At 55.6% G+C, this 20,173-nt stretch overlaps 1 protein-coding gene across 5 annotated transcripts; it reads left to right on the forward strand.

The window, feature by feature from the left end:
• Positions 1-500: 500 nt before the first annotated feature.
• GPRIN2 (G protein regulated inducer of neurite outgrowth 2) lies at positions 501-15,273 on the forward strand. Of its 5 annotated transcripts, none has more exons than XM_032491635.1 (2): positions 501-522; positions 6,481-15,273. In XM_032491635.1, exon 2 carries the CDS (start codon positions 6,487-6,489, stop codon positions 7,849-7,851), a length of 1,365 nt encoding a protein of 454 aa, XP_032347526.1. In that variant the 5' UTR covers positions 501-522; positions 6,481-6,486; the 3' UTR covers positions 7,852-15,273. The 5 variants fall into 5 exon arrangements, with proteins under 5 accessions (XP_032347526.1, XP_032347527.1, XP_032347528.1 ...); XM_032491636.1 differs by lacking the exon at positions 501-522 and adding an exon at positions 541-787; XM_032491637.1 differs by lacking the exon at positions 501-522 and adding an exon at positions 541-755.
• Positions 15,274-20,173: the final 4,900 nt, after the last annotated feature.

The raw sequence follows: 20,173 nt of genomic DNA on the forward strand, positions 1-20,173 counted from the left end.
AGGTTGGGGTCGGAAGTCCGAGATCTGTGAAGGGTCGGGCCAGAGTGACCAAGAGGAGGGAGGAAGGGGGTCGCCCGAGGGCCTGTAGACCTCGGTGTGGGGCGTGGTGTGGGAGGGAACAGAGGTCGAGGGGGCGGGGCTATGAGCCCTCGGGCGAGGAGCGGGGTCTGGGGCTGAGGGGTAGTAGGGAGCCGAGCCTATACGACGGGGGACGGCAGGGTTGGGTTGGGAATATGGGTCCCTTGAAGGGTCGCTGGGCAGGCCTGTTAAACTGGAAGTCATGGTGAGGGCGGGGCCGAAAAGACGGGACAGTGGGACGTGCGTGAGGAGGGGGTCGGAAGGAGAACTGAGGGCTCGTGGGGCAGAACCGGGGAGGGCTCGTGGGGCTGTGGGCTATGGGGACAGTGAGGGGGAGTGGCAGGGCCATGGGGGCGGAGCGGGCAGGGTCTCGGGGGCGGTACCGCGAGCAGGGGGCGGGGCCGGGACGCCGACGTGGGCGGTGGAGCTCGGGGGCGGGCCCAGGTGAGCAGGGCTACCGCCCCCTTCGTCCCTCCTCCCCCGGTCCCCCCGCCCCCCCGTCACCCCTCGGCACCTCCCCTGCGCTGGCTCCGCGGGCCGGGCGGACGACGGCTGGCGGCGTCTTCGGCCCAGGCCGGGTCCGGCTCGGCTCCATCTTGGGCCGCTACGCTGGGCACCTGTGGCGGCTGCAGGAGCAGCGCTTCCGCCGGTCTGCGCGGCCTGGGGCGGGCGAGAGGGTGAGAGGTCAGCTTCGTGCTTGCCCGTGAAGGTGGGTGGGCTGGGCGGCGCCTCCCTTTCCTGCGCCCCGGAACCCCACTCGTCACTTATGCCTGCTCTCAGACCCCCCGCATCCCGGCCCCCACCCAGTGCTCAGCGCCCCGCGTGGCCGCATCCCTCCTCCCATCTTTCCTCTCATTGCCTATCCCATCCCCTCTTCGTGTCTCCTCTGCCCATCCTCCCATTTCTCAATACTCTGCCCACGACCCCGTCTCCTTCTGCCTCCACCCCTACTCCTATTGCTTCTTACCCCTCCCCTTCTCCTCCCTTTTCCATCCCCACCCCTCCCCCATCCCACTCTCTTCCCAGGCCCCCAGGCCCAAATCTCCCTTCCCTCTCCTTCCTCCTGCCCTCCATCCCAGCCCTCTTGCCCCACAGCCGTCTCTTCCTTCAGTCCCTGTCTTTGATTCTGGGAAGGTCTGTAGCCTAGTTTGGGCAATCGTGTTGAGGACTTTCTCACTGAGATCGGGTGGGCTTTGTGTGGGAGGGGCAGGGCAGGGACCCTTGCCCTGGGGGAGAGTGTATGGTGTGGTGTGTTCAGGCCTCGGCCCACAGCCAGAGGCGGCCTGCGCGTTTGGTGTGCAGAGTGCAGCTGTGTGGATGCTGTTTCCTGCAGGCTCGCACTGCCAACGGGCCTGTGTGCTGGCCTCTGTTGTGTCCATGGGTAGGTCGTGGGCCTCTGCTGGTACATGGGTGCCCATAGCCACGCAGGTAGGGGTACCTCAGCCACTTGGACTGCTTCTGATTTGGGGCAGCTGGGCTTGTAGGCTACCCTTCTCCACCCCAGGTTCCTCTGGGATGAATGGATAAATCCTCTTCAGGGGAGGAGTCTCTGGGGCTGGTGGGACCTAGGCCTCTCTGTAGTAAGCAGAGCTGGGTCCTGGGGTCTCTGCCCCCCGTTACCCCAGAATCCTTTTCTGGCACAGCTTGTGAAAAGACAAAGTCTTTTCAACCTCTCTGTGATGGGCAGGTTTTGTCTCTCTAAACATTTCTCAGTAACTCAAGAATGCTCCATACTGCACACCCCAATTCTGGCCCCTAAAGAGTGGTTCGGTCCTGTCAAGCTCTCTTTGGCTGCTGGAATGGATCGGACCGCTTGCTAGACGTTGCCACGCCCTCACTCTGCAATGAGGGAATTGGGTGGTGTGTATCCCTAGCTGGTCCCTGAGGGGCAAGGGCCATATTTCAACAAGTGACCACATAGTTTTGCTTTTTCCAGTTTTGGTTTTGCTGGAAGCAGAAGTCATCCTCTAAATGCCTGTCCCTTAAAAAAGGTGACTAATATGGATGCCACAAGTGTGTTCTGCAATGGAGCCTGCTTGCACTGGCCTTGGTAGCCCCCCCTGGGTGCACCCCCAAAGGCCTGGGCTCTTCTGCTGGGGTGACATTGTAGGAGCTGGAACTTCAGACCAGGTCAACCTAGCAGTCTCTTTGGTTGGGCCAGTCTGAAAGTTTCTGCAGAACTGGGAATTTTCACTCAAAGTTGTTGATTGCTGCACGTGAGGCTGGTTGCTCCTCCTCTTACTGACAAGAAGACCTGAGGCAGCAGGCGAGTCCTGCTTGGCCACAGGGAATTGGCCACATTGCAACTTTGACCTGCCTCAAATCGGGCAGGAGAGAGAGAACATTAAAGTGTCATCTGAAGAACACTAGGGGCCTTGGATACTTCGGTGCCTACCTTTAACTTGTGCTAAAACATCTTCCCAGGGTCTTTATTTGGAATGAAACCAGAGCCTTTTCCAAGATTTTTAAGGCAGACGGGCATGCCATTTGGGGCATTTAGAATGCAGACCTCAAACTTGTGTGTGTCTGTGTGCCTGCATTTATGAGCAAGTGCATGCATAGCCTCTCAAGCTGAGGTTTAAAATAGACCTGGAAACTGTGATGATGGAGACACTGGGAACCTGGTGGTGACTAGGTCCTAGGATGGGATGAGGGTAGGAAAGATTAAGAAGCAAGACCAAGCTAACCTATGGAGTGTCTCGATGGCTTCCTGAAAGGATCTTTCTGCCCCTCCAGCCCTGGTCCCCAGTACTCATCCTGTGACACCTTGAGCACAAGTCATTTCTGATGTGAGGAGGAAAGATAAAATTATTAACAATCATGTTCACTCTTCACGACAGCCTTGCAGAGTGGGGATTTATTTCTGATTTGCAGATTGAGGAAACTGAGGCTGAGAGAGGTGAGGGGTCCATCCGAGTGCACACATGAGGAAGAAGCAGACCCCTTGCCCACCTGCTCGCCCATGGCTCCAAGGCTTATATGATCAGCTTCCCCACTTCCTGGGAGGCCCTTCTCCTTTGTGGCAGGGGGTTCATCTGTGGGTTCTTGGATGTTTCTGAGCTGTCCCAGGTGTCAGTTTTGTCACCTGTCACTTTTGGAGGTGAGCTAAAGAAGGAAACCAACAGACATACAAGCTCCCACCCCCTGGGATCTTTGTGCTCATCACTCTCTGGGTGATGGCCAACGCTGGGCACTAGGCAGCCATCTGGGGAGTCAGGCACAGTAGGACCCTTGTCGCTGACAGCTTCTCACTAGCTCCTGGTGGGGTTTGAGGGTGTCCCCAGTCTTGTCCCACCTGCTTCCTAAGAGGGGCCGGGGTCTGGCCTGGCTCCTTCTGGCCTGGCCCCCAAGGAGGGTCAGGGTAGGTGGGGCTCAGCCAGAGGCCAGGTAGGCTGTCCAGAGATGGCTTCCTTGGCCTTCTTGGACTAGTGGCTCAATGGTTGTCTGCCTGCCAGGGGCTGTCTATGACCACAGTCTTCCCTCCTGACTCTGGGCAGCCTAAGAAGATGCTAAGAAGCAGGTGGGGTGGGATGGGCATCCAGGCTCTGTTCCAACTCATTCACTTGTTCCACCGGCATGTCATGGACACCACTGGGAGTGCCAGACGCTGTGCCGCTTCTGGGACTCCTATTGAGTCACTGCCACGGTAAATAAAAAGGAACGACAGTGGAGGGTGATAGCAACTAGGATGGAGGTCTGTACAGTGCTCAGAGAGGGGGCACAGAGAACCTCGGACACTCCTGGGTTTGATTCCTGGCTTAGTCACTTACCAGCTGTGTGCCCTTGAGCAAGTCACTAAACCTCTCTGAACTTTAGCCATCTCTTCTGTAGAATGGGGAAGGTGATGTATTTCATGAGGTTGCTCTGACTGTTAAATGAGACAGTGCCAGAAAGGAGGGGGCATATGCCTGGCACATGGTGGGTGATGGGGCACTGAGAGCTGCTATTGTCATCACTGTGATTGTTATTGGCTTTGTTGCCCTCCTCTGTTTATACGTCCATCTTGGAGCTCCTTGAGGGCAGGGCCTGGGCCATAGTCCTCTCTTGGCTACTCATCCTTTTCCTGACCCTTCTGGGGACCAGTCTGGCTTCAGCTCGAAGGAGCAGCCAGGCCAGGACACTCCTGCTGAGGCTGGACCCCCGTATAGAGCTGCACAGTCCAGTATGGTTGTCAAAATGTGGCCATTTAAATTTCAATTACTTAAATTGAAGTAAAATCAGGAAATCTGTTTCTCAGTCTCACTAGCCACTTGTCAAGTGCTCAGTAGCCACATGTGGCCAGTGCCTCCTGTACTGGATGGCACAGAGCAGCATCTTTCCAACATTCCAGAAGTGCTGATTTGGACTTCATAGCAAGCCTGGAGCTCTCAGGGGACAGCTGCTCCCGAAACAGCCTCACTGTTGGCTCGAACAGCTAGCAGCCATCTCCTGAGCTCTGGGACAGCGAGAAGTTTGTAATATACAGAAACTGATTTCCCGAGAGCCCTTCCTACGTTCCCTTTCGGGTGGCTCTGCTCACCTGTTCAGGGTGGTTGGTTTGCTGGCAGTCCTTATCAGCCCAGGGACGGAGGGCAGGACTGGGATTGCCCAAACTGCAGCTGTTGCCTGCTGTCCTCACCCTGTTTCTCCAGCTGGTCCTGCCTGGCTGGGAGTCCCAGAGTGATGTTCCTAATATACAGTTTTGGCCCAGGCCAGGCTGACCCAGATGCCGCAACCCCACTCTCTCTAGAGCCCTGCCCAGCCTCCACTCTGCTGCCCTTCTCTTGTGCTCAGAGCACATGGTCTCCTGCCTTCTGTTCCCTGTTCCGCCCTTTCCCCTGGGGCACCATCTCCAGGCCCAACTTTCATGGCTGGCCTTCCCGGAAGCCTTTTCTGATCCACGATGCAAAATGAGCCCTCTTGCCTTGGAAATGCCCTCCCTCGGGCCTCATTCTTGGCACTCAGCCCTTTCCTCTGGATTTACTCTTGTATTTGCTCGTTAACTCCGTCAGGCATACAACAGACACTCTCAGAGTGCCAGCTACGTGTTAGGGCCAACAGAGGGGAACAGGCCACAGGCCTGGCTTGGACAGCTTCAGGTTGGTGGGAGGCCCAGAGCTGGCCAGACTCTTGCATCCAGCCCAGACAGCTCAGTCAGAGATGGAGCCAGCCCCGCTTGGGAAAGCTTCCCGAGGGAGGAGATGCTGAAGTTGAGGGGGCCGGTGCTGACTCTGGGCTATGGATGGGCCAGTCGGCAGATCCAGAGGGCTCTGTGTGGCTGGAGGAAGGGGCAGGATGTCAGGGAGGGAGGAGGGCAAGAAGGGTGCAGGCGTCTGATTGATGGTACCGGTATCCCCCGCTTTTCAAAAGTTCGGTTTATGCCACTTCTCTTTTACAAGAGACCTACATTAATTAGTACCTTTTTTCAATAATAGAAAGAAATCTGGAGGGTTTTGCTTTTACAAGAAAAGGTAATTGCTTCTTTGCTTCATGCCATTTTGGTTTATGACATGTTTCATAGGGTTGCTCTGCTTTCGGATAATGGAGGAGACCTGTATTGGACCCCATTCTGGGGGACACAGCAAATCTAAATTAGTTCCATGTTGCTCAATTACAGGAGCCTGGAAAGCGATAGGTGCTCAGGAGATGACTGTGGGAGGAATGAACAAATGCCGAGTGAGTCCTGCGTTTGAAGGGCTGATGTGTGGAAATCAGGAAACCCCTCCCTCTTCAGAGCGGCCAAGGCTGAGCCCCAGAGACGTCTCAGCCAGGCTAGGCTAGAGAGGATGGGGAGAGGGGCATGGGAGAACCCAGGGTGGTTCTCAGTTCACACTGAGATGATGAATGGTCCTTTATTCATTTCTTGTTCATCCCACAAACCTTCTCTGAGCCCTCACAGGGCACCAAGGATGCTCCAGTCTGAGCAAGACGGATACTGACAGTCCCAGGAGGAACCAGGCTAGTATTTAGCAGTCTAGCTTTACTGGTTATTAAAATACTGCAATACTTCCGTGCTGATTGACTAAACGCTGTCATCCCAAAGCCCCGGTTTCCAGGGCCACAGCAGGCTCGGCCTCTCTCCTACTAGCCCCCCCTACGCCCCCATAACCCAGCAGTATAGTCAACAGCTGGCCTGGTGGGTGGTCTCTAGGACCTTACTCAAGGGCTGGTTCTAATTGCTCAGTACTGGTTATTAGACATTTGTAGTGTCATCCTGGTATATAATGTGTGGTGAACTTGATTTAAAATGTCTGGTGTCCTGTCATTGTTTGGCTCATGGCTCTGACCTGTCGGGCAGGCTGGGATGGAAGCTGCCCCTCGCATCGTGTGAGCGCCCAGCAGGGTCCAGCAGAGATGCTGCCACCCAACTCAATGCCAATCCCTCCCTCCCTCCCTCTCTCTCTCTCTCTCTCCCTCCTGCAGGCAGCCATGAGATCCAGCCGCCTGGAGCCAGGCGCCCGGGAGCCCCTCAGCCCGCGCCCTCAGCCCCTGTCCCAGAGCTCCTCCAGCCTGCTGGGTGAAGGCCAGGGGCAGAGGCCAGAGCTCCGCAAGAGCGCCAGCAGCACTGTATGGCCAGCCCAGCCGGGTGAGGCCAGCGCTGAGCCCCGGGCCCCAGAGGAGGAGAGGCCCCAGGCTGAGAGCACGGAGCAGGCACCGGCCTCCAGCACCCGGCCACAGCCCGGAGCCGTGGCTCACTGGCGGAGCAGCACAGTGGGCAATGTGTCTACCATGGGCGGTGGTGACCTGTGTTGCCTACGAGACCCCAGCGCTGCCGTTGTGCAAAGGAGCCACTCGGACCTGGCCCAGAGTACCCAGACCCGGGGCCACAACGGTGCTCGGAAGGCCAGCCTCAGCTGCTCGGCCCTGGGCAGCTCACCTGTCCTTGGGGCTCAGCCACAGCCTAGCGGTACTTCTGGCCAGGGCAGCCAGGCCCCTGCAGGCCTGGAAAGGGACCTGGCTGTGGAGGACGGGATGTCAAACTCAGCCCAGACACTGGGGGAGAGTCAGGTGTGGGTGCCGCCGCTAGACCTGGGAGGCACAGTGACCCGGAGCAGCAGCCCCAAAGCCACTGGGCAGCTGGCCACCACTTGCTGCCATGCTCTGTCCCCAGCAGCTCTACTCTGTGGCATGAGGGAGGTAGGGGCCAGCAGCTGCTGCCACGCCTTGCCTGCCCCAGGGATCCTGACCTTTCCCAAGCTAGTGGCATCAGTGAGTGAATCTGGGCTGCAGGCTCAGCATGGGGTGAAATTCCAGTGTAGGTTGCCCGGGGGGCTTCCTGGGCATTCCCACTGCTGTGCCCACCCTTGGGGTCCCACCGGGTTAGCCATGGAGCCTGGTGCCAGGACCAAGGATGTGTGGACCATGACCTCAGCCAGTGACTTGGCCCCCGTCTTGGTGTCCCCTCTGTCAGCCCAGGATGCTGGCGTGCAGGTGGCCCCCCAGGCAGTCTGCAAGGCGGTGGCCACCAGCCCACCCCTGGAAGCCCCTGTGGCCCTGCACACATTCCCAGAGGTGACTGTGGGGTCCAGCCTGGAGGAGGCACCGTCCCCTGTGCGAGATGTGCGGTGGGATGCCGAGGGCATGACATGGGAGGTGTATGGAGCTGCAGTGGACCCTGAGGTGCTCGGCGTGGCCATCCAGAAGCACCTGGAGATGCAGTTCGAGCAGCTGCAGCGGGCACCTGCCAGCGAGGACAGCCTGTCTGCCGAGGGCCGCAGGGGGCCACTTCGGGCCGTCATGCAGTCCCTGCGGCACCCTAGCTGCTGTGGCTGCTCCAGTGCAGCCCCCGAGTGAGGAGCTGTAGTGCTGGGAGCTGCCCTGGGCCCATGGACTCTGCCCCCGGGACAGTGAGGGTCCCTTTCTCTTTGGACCCACTGGCAGCAGACATGTCTCTGCTGTCAGCTGCCTGCAGATCACAGGACTGCAGCCTGGGGGCTTCCTGCCCCCTGCAGCTGGGCTGGTTTTTAAGGGCTTGATTCCCAAGAGCCACATCTGCACATCCAATGGGCTCTGAACTGTGGGACAGTTTCAGCACTGTGCACAAGATTGATCCTGACTTTTCTGTAAAAATCCTTGACCTGCTCAGTCTCTGCTTAGAACTCTGCCATGATGATTTCCCCTAGGTCTCTTGGTGGCTTTATTTTTCACAGCAGTTGTTGAGATGTAGTGCATTCCTGACATGAGAGGTGGAGCCCTGACTGTCAAGGGCTGCCTGGGTCTTTAGGGAAGGGGATGGGCATTGTCCAAGGCCTCCCGTGGGCTACACGCTGGTTCATCCACCTTTCTTTGTGGAGTCTTCACCTCTTCCTCCGTTTTACAGGTGCAATGACAGACATCTGGCAGGGCTATCCTGCCACACCCCAGGTTGGGCAGTTGGGGTGGTGGGCTAAGATCAGAACTAGGGCTGGCTGAAGCCTGGAGTGCTTTCCTACAGCACGTAGCTGCCACGAACAAGAACTTACTGAGCCCGTATTCCGTGCCAGGTTCCATGGATTCCCTGGGGAAGGAGACAGAGGCTGCCTGTGCCCTTGCTGAGCTCAGTGTGTGGGACGAGGGCTCTGAGCATTACTCAGGGCCACAGGGGACTTCTAAGAGCCAGCCACCTTGTAGGTCACTGTGTCAGGGGTCTTCCTTAGCAAGGCTGGTTCTAGTGATCACTGCTTCCCTTTCTAAGATCTTGGCCACTTCTGTTTAACAAGCTCTTCTAGAAGCTTGAGATCAACAGCATGCTGAGATATGCAGACTCTACCGTATAGCTCTTTTGGAGATTGGGGGCCGCCCTGCCCTCACCCTTGGCCCCACCCCCCCTCTTCATCCTGGTCCCTGCCCATGGCACACCTGGGCTCACCTGCACGGGTCCTGGGAGGTGGCTGTGAGGGGGAGGGGGTCCAGTCCTGTCCAAGTGGTCCCACTGGCCAGGCGGTGGGGGCCAGGGCATCCTGGGGACGGGGAGTCCAGGACACTGGGGCTTAGCACAGCCTGGCTTCATCGCCCAAGGAGCTCTCAAGACCTGTGGAGGGTGGGAGTGAACTGTGTCCTTGTTCTGAGGCTTAATGTTGAGGATCCCAAGTTCTTGAGACAGAATCCACCAGCCCACCCTGTGAGGGAGCCAGAGGTTAGTGTCCTGCCCAGAGTCACCTGGCAGGGGAGGGTGGAGTCAGGGGCACCTGCAGCTCTGCTCATGACCTGGCTGTGTTCCTGAGCCCTCTTCTGCACCCAGGAACCGGGGCCTGACAGCTGGCTTGCTTTTTCCCACCCCCAAGGGCCCAGTATGCTTGAGATGGAAATGACTCATGCAACAGTGGGCTAACTTTTAAAGCCGGAGTAGCATTCTAACCCACCAAAGGAACAAGGTGAGAAAGGCAGGCTTCGGGTCAGAATGCCTTCCAAGGTCCCAACATGGGGTTCTCTTACCCGCAAACCTGCCTTGCCCACTCCCAGCTGAGGCCAGGGAAAATGCCACCCCTGCTTGAAAATGACAGCAAATCAGAGCTGCTTCTGAGGGGAGGGGCTGGGGCAGAGGGGGTGGGTGTGGTATTCAGGAGGGGACTTGCCCTTATCCCCTTTATAAAATGTGATCAAGCAGGTTCTCATGCAGTCGTGAGGCTCTAGGTGAGGTGTGGCCGGGGTTGGGGGTTGGGCTGGTCCTGTCGGTCCCTCCGTGTGTGGTCCTGGGCATGTCACGCTCTGGGGAGTGACACTTGGGTACCAGGCTGCCCTCATCTCTGGCCCTGCATGGGAGCATCAGGAGCATCAGCTGTAGGGACACGAGAGGAGTTGGGTGAGGAGCTGGGGTTGGGAGGACACCTTCACACGGGGGCCAAGCTGAGCAGGGTGTTGGGGCAGTGGGGCTGGACAGGTGGGCGAGTGGGCAGGGGCATAGCAGGCAGAGAAGACAGCCTGGCCCGAGGCTTGGTGGTGCCTGTCCTGCCCAGGCTGCGTTGAGTCACGGCGGCACAGGCTGTGTTGGGGTGTTTGTTGGGTTGGGAGGCTGGCAAGGGGGTTCCAGGTGTGAGGCTCCTGGTGTGACCAAGGAAAGGGACTTTATAGGGGCTGTGGAAGCAGATTTCATTATAGAAATATCTGGTGGCTATGAGGGGAGATTCACGTGGAAGGGGTGGGAGGCTGGAGCCCAGGGGGGATTTGGGGGTGGGAGCCATGGACGGGCCTGTTGGGGGAGATGGAGTGGGCAGCTGGGGGCTGGGTGCGCGCACACACACACACACACACACACACACACACACACACACACACGGTGCGTGGTGGATTCGGGAAGGAGGAGGAGTTCCAAGAAGTTGAAGTTTCCAGTTTGAGTAAAAGGAGGGGAGGCTACCACCTGAGACAAGGGGAGGCAGGCGGGAGGTTCGGGACAGGTAGGCGAAGAGCCACGTGCCACAGGGTTTGGCTGGGATCAGTGAAACCCTCTGTGGAGAGACTCTCTCCTCTGTCCCATGCAGACTGGCAGGAGTGCACGCTATTTGGCCGATGTGTGCTGGGCTGCGCCACGGCAAGGCTGCATGCGCCTGGCGGGCCCGGATGGCTGGCTGGGCTGTGCCTGGCTGGGAAGGGCTAGCTGAGCCGCCCATCTTTACCTACCTCATCGAGATGGAGATAAATGTTTGCAGGGTGGTGCTGGAATCCAGCCGGGCCTGTGTCTGGCCCTGGGAACAGGACACCCTCCTGGTTAAGCTGGCCACCCCCAAAACAGCAGAAATGGTGTCCTAGGCCTTATTAGGCCAAGATGCACAGCCTCTATGGACAGGTCAGCCTGGAGCAACTGCAGCTTAATTTCTGAATCAACCTGGAGACACCCCACCCCCAACAGCCTTCTTGCTGCGGCCCCTCCCCAGCCAGGTCTGACTGGCAGTGGTTTAGGGTCCCAGGACATGGTCACCAGCTTCGTTTACAGATCCCCTCCACTCAGACTCCAGATTTCTGACCAGACTTTCCGAGTCCCCTTCAGGCCTGGCTCTAGGAGTGGGTGGATTTCATTGTTTGTATGTTTGTTTTATTTGGAATTCAAAATAAAGTCACGGAGGTCAGGGCTTTGCCAGGGAAGGGTCCATTTGGTCCAGGCTGGTCTTTTTTGTTTTGTTCCGGTAGATTCTGTCCTTTGGAGCATCCCCCAGAGTCCAGCACCTTGGTTAGTGAAATGCAGGGTTCTGCATTTACCCATGTTAAATTCCTTCTTGTTTGTGACTTTGGCCTGGCCCAGTTTTGTCATCTGAAGCTATGACGAATCCTTTATCAGTTTCCATCTAACTTCTCAGGCAGCCAGACAGACTAGGGCCTGTCACTGGGACATCCTATATAGATCAGCACTGGTCCCCAAGTCCTGACAAGTCCATCATGGTCAAGTTTGTTTAAGGACAAATTTGTTAAAATCCAGGCCCTCAACATCAGTAGCACTCTTTCTCACCCAAATCGTAGCCCGGGACTGTCCCCTCCAAACAAGGAAGAAGGATAGAAAGCATGGCCCTATTGAGTCTTCCTTAGCAAGGCTGGTTCTGGTGATCACTGCTTCCCTTTCTAAGATCTTGGCCACTTCTGTTTAACAAGCTCTTCTAGAAGCTTGAGATCAACAGCATGCTGAGATATGCAGACTCTACCGTATTGCTCTTTTGGAGATTGGGAGCCACCCTGCTCTCACCCTTGGCCCCACCCCTCCTCTTCATCCTGGTCCCTGCCCATGGCACACCTAAGCTCACCTGCACGGGTCCTGGGAGGCGGCTGTGAGGAGGAGGAGCATGATGCTCACCCAGCAGGTCTCTGGCACCTTCCTTACTGAGCCTTTCCCCAGGTCTGCTCCCCCTTTCTGGTGAGAGTCTTTCAGAGGCTGGGTGGAGACCTCCCCGATGGACTGGGAGAAGAGGGGGCTCGCTCTGCTGCTGTGGTTGCACAGAGATGATAAACCATGAAAATGTCTCAGAAATTTGGATGTTTAAGAAAACTAATCAATGTAACCAAATCAAAGTTGCATTGGCCCATGGGACTGGAGATGGACTGGTGGAGTCTGACTCCCTTACTCCAAGAGTTGGGTAAAGGCGAACTTGGCTCAGTTTCCCCATGATTCTCCATGACTCCTGCCTCACTCCTCTCCCTCCAAGCCCAGTGAGGGTGCAGATCTCAACCCTGGAACATGTGTTCCCACATGGGTGTCCTAAAATTCATTTTTCACAGTCTCACTTTGTAGGAGACAGTGTGGGGATTGGAGGCATACAGCAGTTGACATCTGGGACTCGGAGTGGGTGAATGTGTCCCATTTTAAGGCGTGTGGCTTTTGGCCTTGTACCCCTCACCCAGGCTGTCCTGGCTGGGAACTTGTCATTTCCCGACATCTTTCCTGGGAAAGGACACAGTGTGCTTTCCCAGCACCCTATGAACACGGCTGAGAGGGTGCAGCGCCTCCATCAGTGTCCATCCAGGGAGCTGGGGGAGGCTGTGAAGGCTGTCCTCCCCCCTTCTTCCTTCTCTTTATGTCAAGGCTCTGCCTTACCTTCTCCCTCCTTCTCTAAGTCTCGGCACCCCCATTTTCATGAGTCTAAACCATTTCTTCCCACCTGTTCTTTCTTTCTCTGGATAAAACCCAAACCATCTGAGCTTGCCAAATAGCTTCTGAGCATCTCCCTAGAGAAGGAGGCCTCCCTGGGACACACTAGGAGATTTCCATCGCTTTTGCCCAAAGAGAGAAATCAGTTGTCAGTGGTCCTGCCGGATGAGTGAAGAGGCTTTGGTCAGGCTACAAGGTCACATTTTCAGTCCTCAGTTTTGGTGGCCTTTATTGGGCCCTGGCTGGCAAGGTCACCCAAGAGGCATGCCAGGTGGTACCCCCCTGCTGGCTTTAGGCAGGCCATCTCTCTTTCATGTTTTCAGAATCTTCTTGCTTGGCTTATCATTAAGTTGGGTCACGTCCTGGGCCTCAGCAGGGACCCACCCTTGCTGTCTTGTCTTTGTGCTTTCTTCCTGTATGGGATTGGGAGCCAGGGCTGGGGACGGGCAGAGACTTCTGTCTTTGCCACCAAGTGGACACTAAGTAGGTACCCACTGAGAAGGCCTGAGTTAGGCCCAAGTCAAGAGACTTTGTTGGGGCTGGAAGTTTCCATGGCTCACCAAAGAACTATACTTGGGGTGCTGGAGTCCAGCTGGGAAGGAGTGCAATTGCCCCTCACCCCAGGCCCACTAGACCCCTCCCCTCGAGACTTCTGCTTCCCCCCGCCCTCTGTTCCCTTCTCATTTTTATCAGTCAAGGGTCTGGGAAGGTAGGGCACATTTTGTAGGCAAGTTTTGTGGCTTTTTTAAGCCCAGCCTGCATCTCCTGAGGAAGACTCTCTAGTTTGATTTTCTTTCCCTTCAGACTTGGGGGAATTCAGGGAGAGGAAAAGGGACTTCTTTAAACTTCCTAATAATATAGTACAAAAAAGATTTCAACCCAACTCCCCTCTCCGCTGAGATACTCCCCTGGCCCACAGCCTCCTCCGTGGCCACACCACTGGGCTGGGAAAGGGGGAGACAGGAACCAGCAGGGCTGTGGTCCCAGGAGGTCTGGAACACAGAACTGGGCACATCTGAAACCCCCGGGAACACTACCTGAGCCTTGCTGAAGGGCAGGACAGCTAGACGGGTGGTTGGATCCTGCCTTTATTGGAATTTTGGATATTTGATCTTTAAAAAAAATTTTGATTTAAAAATATTGCATGAAAATATGATTTATCTTAATTAATGAGTCTTTTCCCAGCCCTTTAAATTTTGTGCCTGGTCCCTGCCTGGCCTCCTTATCCTCTCCCAGGGCCTTAGGTGCCATTGGTCCCCTGTGGTTTTGGAACTGGGGCTGGGAGCAGTAGCCCCCTTTCCTTCTCCTGCCCCTCATCCACCACCGACGGGTGCTAGGTGGCGCTGGGACGGGGAGGTCTCTCTGGATCGAGGGGAGAGGGGAAGAAGGTCCAGCTCAGACTCAAGCAGGTGGGGTCCCGGCACTGGCCCCTGCCCTAGGCAGCAGGTGGGCTTGGCCTAGGGCTTCGGTGCAGGGCTGGTACCCAGGCAGCGCAGCCCGTGGGAGGGGTCCGGGCGCCCCATAGTGGCCGCGGAGTCGCCCTCCGGAGGCTCTGGGGGTGGAGGCTGTGAGCCACCGACCCAGATCCTACTCAGAGCGGCCTCCACTGACCTCCCGCCAGTCCCGCCCTGGGTTGGAAACGCTGGGCGGGGTGGGGGAATTCTGGTCAATGCCAAGTCCTTCCCCTCCCCCTCTGCCCCTCCTCCAGATGCTCCATGCCAACCAAGACTGCTGGGCAGAAGATTCCGGAGAGGAGGATAGAGATGGAGAAGGTGGAGGGGATGGGTTTACGTGGGGGCAGGGCAGGGGGATGATTGCTGGTGCCTGGAAGGAGCAGGGGCAATTTCGGCCTTTGAAAGGGAAGACAGCTTCTTGTTACTTACACCTTTGACTCTAAATGTGAATTATACACGCTGAAGGGACTGGATGTGGGAGCCTTCGTCATTCATCCTTAAACTCCAGGGTTTTTTTGTAACCCTCCTTTGCCTTGTTTTTGTCTGTAAATTTACCTAGAGCCTCTAAATGTGCCCTGTGGTCCCACTCCATGAGGGGCCTCCTCCTCTCACTGGGGACTGCCTCTATCTGGCTAAGGGTGTATGTACGTATGGGAGGCACTGGGCTTGAGGAGGGGTATCTGAGCCGGAGCTGACTGTCAGAGGGAAAGAGGGGCCTAAAGTTCACTGCAGCAGGGGGCTGATTCTGAGGGTCTTTCCCCCTGCCACTCCTCGCCTGGCATGATTTCCACTGGCTCCGTCCGGTGCCCAAGGCCAGCTGGGTCTGCCAGGGGTGATGGCAGCCAAGAGAGAGGTTGGAGGGAGAGCCTGTTCTTTGCAGAAGGTCAGGCCAGAGGACTGGAGAGAGTCCAGCTGGGGTGTGGCTGAGGGGTGTACCTGGGACTGAAAGAGAGTAGACCTTGCACAGGGTTGGGCTTTTGCGTCTTCCCATACATAGAAAAGCACTAAATTCCTTGACTTGAGAGATCTCGTTTTCTTTATTTAACAGTTATCTTTTGATGTTCTGACCACCCTGTCTCTGTTGCAAAAACTCCTATGTACCCTGGCTCCTCCCTTACTTCTTCGGAGCAGCCCCTTAGTGCCATCTGAGAGGCCGCATCCCGGGCTTGAAGTCTCCAGAAAGTCTGCTGAATAAAACATAATTCTCAACTTTCAGGTTGTGCATTTTTGTTCAGTTGGCAGAGCCAGGGGCACCTTGACCCTCTGAGCCCTTAGAGGGGCCGCTACCCCAGTAGGTCCCTCCAGGGCCCTAGAACAGTTGTGTGTCCCAGGTGGACAATGCATGTGCTGGCCAGCTGAGCGTGTAGGAGTCTTTGATTTCTGCACCCATGGTAAGTGGTTGCTGGGCGCTGGTGGGGTTCCTTTTCATTCCGTTTTAGTGGGTCCCGTGAGAAGGGTAAAGGATGATCTGCTGTCATGGTCCAGCACTCACGGGGCACCCACTGTGTGCGAGGCAGTGGGCAGAGAAGCAGAGGCAAGAGCTCTGGGGAGCATCCTCCCCGTCCCAGGCCCCTCGTGCATCCTCGGTCCAGCCCTGGGAAGTAAGAGGGGTGAGTAGCTGGGCTGAGTGTGCAGACATGGTGAGCCACACCGCCGCACAGCTACCTGGAGCCTTCTGCCCCCAAAGCCAGCCTTCTCCTGGGCCACTGCTCCACTTCCCTGCCACGGAGAGCCCAGCCCTGTGGACAAGAAGAGCCGTGACATGGATCGTGAGAGACTTCTGACACCCAAAGGTGCTCTTTCTTCTGTAGCCATTGCCTTTTTTCCCCCCAAAGTTTCAATTTTTGAGATAATAATAGATTTATGCAGGAGTTGCAAAGATAATCTAGAGAGTTCTTGTACGCTCCTCACCCAGCATATCACCATAGTATATTTATCAAAAACACAGAGATGAACATCGGTACAGTATAAACTAAACTACAAACTTTACTCAGCGGTCCCCAGGTTTCCCTTTGATGTCCTTTCTGTTCCGATCCCTTCCAGGAGCTCCCATTGTATTCATTGGCTACTGCCTTTTAACACACATCACTGAAGTCTCCTCCCTGCCCTCCCAGCCTTTCCTTCCTTTCCCCCACTCCCCTCCCCTGCCCTTCCTCTCTGTCACACCTTCAGACTCATTTCTGCATGTGCCAACCACAGATGCTGGCGATAGAGCTCCTGTTCTGAGCAGCACAACAGGCGCCCAGTGGCCACAGGAGGGGCTGAGGGGACCTCAGTGAGTTAGGGATGGGGCGAGGTCAGAATGAGGAATCAGGAGGGGTCATGGGCCATTGAGGGTCTGTGCTCTCCCTAGGACCTGGGACCTGGGACCTGGAGACCCTGGGCAAGTCGGTCTGTATGAAAGCCTGCTGAGAGAGCACCCACTGGCCTGGGGCGGCTGCCGCCTGCCCTGGTCTGTCACTGTGCTAGTTCGGGTCACTGTGAGCTGCCAACCACCCCACTTGGCCAAGAAGGACCAACACCAAGATGCTTTGAAGGGGGCATACTTATCATGTTCCTCCCATGCCCGGAGCTTAATATTCATTAGTTCCTGCCCCCGCCTTGGTGAGTCAGCTGAATGATCTCTCCCTATTAGCGCTGAGGCATGAGCGGCTCAGGGAGGCTGACCAACTGGCCAGGTCCCCAAGGCTAGGAAGTGACACAGCCAGATTGGGAGCAGGGTCCGCTGACTCAGATGGGCTGCGGTGGAGGCTGGGAGTGACGCTGAGGAGGCACCTGCTCTGAAGACCAGACCTCATCTCTCTTCATTTCTCTGCTCTGGTTCCATTGTGACCTCTTTATCCTTTATCTTCAGTTCAGTGAAAGGAGGCAGGTGGGCGGGGCCAAGGACCAGCATGGCACCTAGTTCCAAGGGGTTTAGTCCACCCCCCTGGAGTGGAGCCAGCTGCCAAGTGGAGGGACATACCAGCCAAATGAGACCTATTACCGTTTTTAGGGGTTCCTGCTTCCAGCGTAAGGTTTATTTAATTTATTTATTTCCGTTTTATTTTGTTTAAAATTTAAAATTTTTTTTTTAAATAAATGATTTATGAAACTGTTCTCTTTGGTCGAATATATATTGGTATTGAAAACAATTAACAATGTGTAATGGTGAGCTACAAAAAATTATTTCTGTTTTTTTGGGGGGAGGGGATTGTAATTAGTTTTATTTATTTATTATTTTTAAATGGAGGTCCTGAGGATTGAACCCAGGACCTTGAGCATGCTGAGCACGCACTCCAACCACTGAGCTGTACCCTCCCCCCTCAAAAAATTACTTCTGATTGTGGTACTCCCTCAATACTACACTCATCTGCACAAGTGTGAGGCTATTATATTCCCCAGACATTTTATATTCAGAATGAAGTTTAAAAGGGCAATGGTTTCCATAGTTTTGGTCTGGTGAACAGGTTATTTAAGAACCTGTTAGAAGGGGGCACAAGTCATCAGAATAGGTACCAACCATCAGAAGAGGCCCCCAATATCCTGACAGGGTGCCAACTGGAAGAACAGGACACCAACCATTAGAACAGGCCACAACCATCAGACTAGGTACCAACTATCAGAACGAGGCATCAATCAACAGAACAAGCACCAATGACCAGACCAGGCCCCAACCAGCAGAATGGTTGCCATAAGGTTTATTTTAAAACAGCTTGCCCAGCAAAGCAGACCCTGCTTGTCTTTTCTGATGCCAGAGGCTGCTCAGATGTTTTGACTATAATCAACAGTTAAAAATTACAAATTACTGTGTAGGCTCAGTGCGCACTTGCAAACACACACACACACACACACTCACACACACACACGCTATTTTTTCTTCTCTTGTCTTTCATTTCATGAAAAACGTGCTGATCCCTGGTGGATTTCACCCCCACTAGTGGGTTGCAACCCACAGAGAGCTGGGATACTGGCAGAAAGTTTTAAGGAAACTGTGCTGGGCCCCCACCTCCCGCAGGCCTGGCGCACAGCAGGCACACCAGGGCGCTTATAGCTGAGCCCAACCACAGGGAGTTCCCTGGGCACAGAAAAATGCCACCGCTCTTCATACCTGAGCTCCAAGCCGCTGGCTCCCAGCTGGGCTCATCCTCAGGGACTGAGCCACGCCCAGCTGTCTGTTGAGCTTATTGTTTCTTAGTGACTTTGAAAAAGGATTTGAGGTGGCTTCTAACAATGACCAGGGTTTTCCCCCAGTGGAGATGAAAAGAGTCCTACGGAGATGGGCAGCGATGCTGTGAGAAGCTTTGCCGGCTGTGAATGCTGACCCTGCATCACTGCTTCTGGTGCCGTCCTGACACAGGGGGTGGAGCAGAGCCATTGAGGCCAAGCCCTCCTTGGGACACCACTGTGATTAAACTACTGGGCAGGGATGGAGGCTTGATGTGGAGACCTAAGTGTATGTTCAGGTGACCAAGATGTAATTAATCAATCCAGTGAGTTAATGGACCCATTCATCCATTTATTCAATAAACGCTTTTTGATATGTCAAGTTCATGACTCGCACCCGATGACATCAGGTTAAGATACAGGGGAGATCTTGTTACCTTCAGCTGAGGCTAGGGTTTGCTCACAGCAGCATCTGAAAACATTTTCTATATACCCCAAGGATGTGGCCTCGGGCACCTGTCCCTTCCTGCCTCTCACTCTCAGCCTCTTTCTACAGTGCAATGGCCAAGGGAACAGATCAAGGATCGCATTTTGAAGGAGGCTTGTCCTTGGCAGAGTTGGCCACACAGGCACTATTGTGGGAGCCACTCTTGGGCCCTGCCTGCTCTGAGCAGCTCTGTGGTCATCAGAGCGTGAAGACCTCTGCCCGGGTAGGCTTGCACCTTCCAGATACCTCCTCCCCGACGGGTCATCTCAGATACCGTGTGTGAAACAGGTGTTTAAGAGAGACATCAGCAGAGCAAGGAGGACCTGAGAGAGAGACAGGGAGAGAACAAGGCAGGGAGAGAAGGAAGAGAGGAGAGAAAGATGGAGACACAGGGACTGAGGGAAGAAGATAAAAGGTGTGGAATGACCGACCTGTCCCAGTTTTCCTGGTTTTAGCCTCCAAGACCCGTGTCCTGGAGACCCCCACAGGCTCGGGAAAAGCGGGACTCTTGGTCACCCTACAAAAGAGAGACAAGGAGAGAGACAGTGAGGAACAGAAAGCGAAGACACAGACACTGAGAGATGGTGTATTCCTTTGCTGGGGCTGCTGTAACCAAGGACCGCAGACTGGTGGTGGGGGGCAGTGACTTAAACCACAGGTAAGCCTTGTCTCTGGCGGCTGAGGTCCAAGATCGAGGTGTCAGCTGGGTTGGTTCCTTCTGAGGGCCGCCAGGGAGGGATCTGTTCCAGGCCTCTCTCCTTGCCTTGTAGATGGCAGTCTCTTTCCTATGTCCTCACATCATCTTCCCTCTGTGCGTGTCTGTCTGTGTTTAAATTTCCCCTTTATAAGGACACAGATCACATTGGATTAGGGCCCACCCTCATGACCTCACTTTAACTTGATTTCCTCTGTAAAGACCCCCATCTCCGAATAGAGTCACAGCCTGAGGTCCTGGGGGTTAGTACTGCAGCAGGTGGATTTGGGGGGGGAGCACAGTTCAGCTTGTGACTGATGGGAAGCCAGAGCGAGACATTCAGAGGCAGGGACACAGATGGAGATAGAGTAGGTGGCGTCGCAGGCGGGAAGGAGAGGAGTGAGTGACAGTGGGGTCACAGAGAGCGAGGAGTGATCACACACCACGGTCAGTCTTTCCTCCTGACACTAGGTCTCCATCCACTATTTGTTTTCCTCCCATGTACCTCCTGCCTCCATTCTCTGTCCCAGCCAGGGCCCCTCTCCAGAGGCTTCATCCAAACAGGCCTTGCATCCTCCCACGGAGGCCCCCACAGGTGGTACGGTCCCCGCCCCCAGCTCCCACGTGCTGTGAGCAGTGGGTCCCCAAGGGCCCCCAGTGCTGCCTCTGTCTCTCCCCTCAGCTTCCCTGAGCCCAAAGGCTATGACACGTGGTCTGCACGGTCACTTTCGACAGGCAGACCTGCTCCTACTGCCTGGTGCCCAGAGCCCACCACTCCCTGCCCT

Source organism: Camelus ferus, chromosome 11, assembly GCF_009834535.1.
Source record: "Camelus ferus isolate YT-003-E chromosome 11, BCGSAC_Cfer_1.0, whole genome shotgun sequence".
Classification (NCBI taxonomy): domain Eukaryota; kingdom Metazoa; phylum Chordata; class Mammalia; order Artiodactyla; family Camelidae; genus Camelus; species Camelus ferus.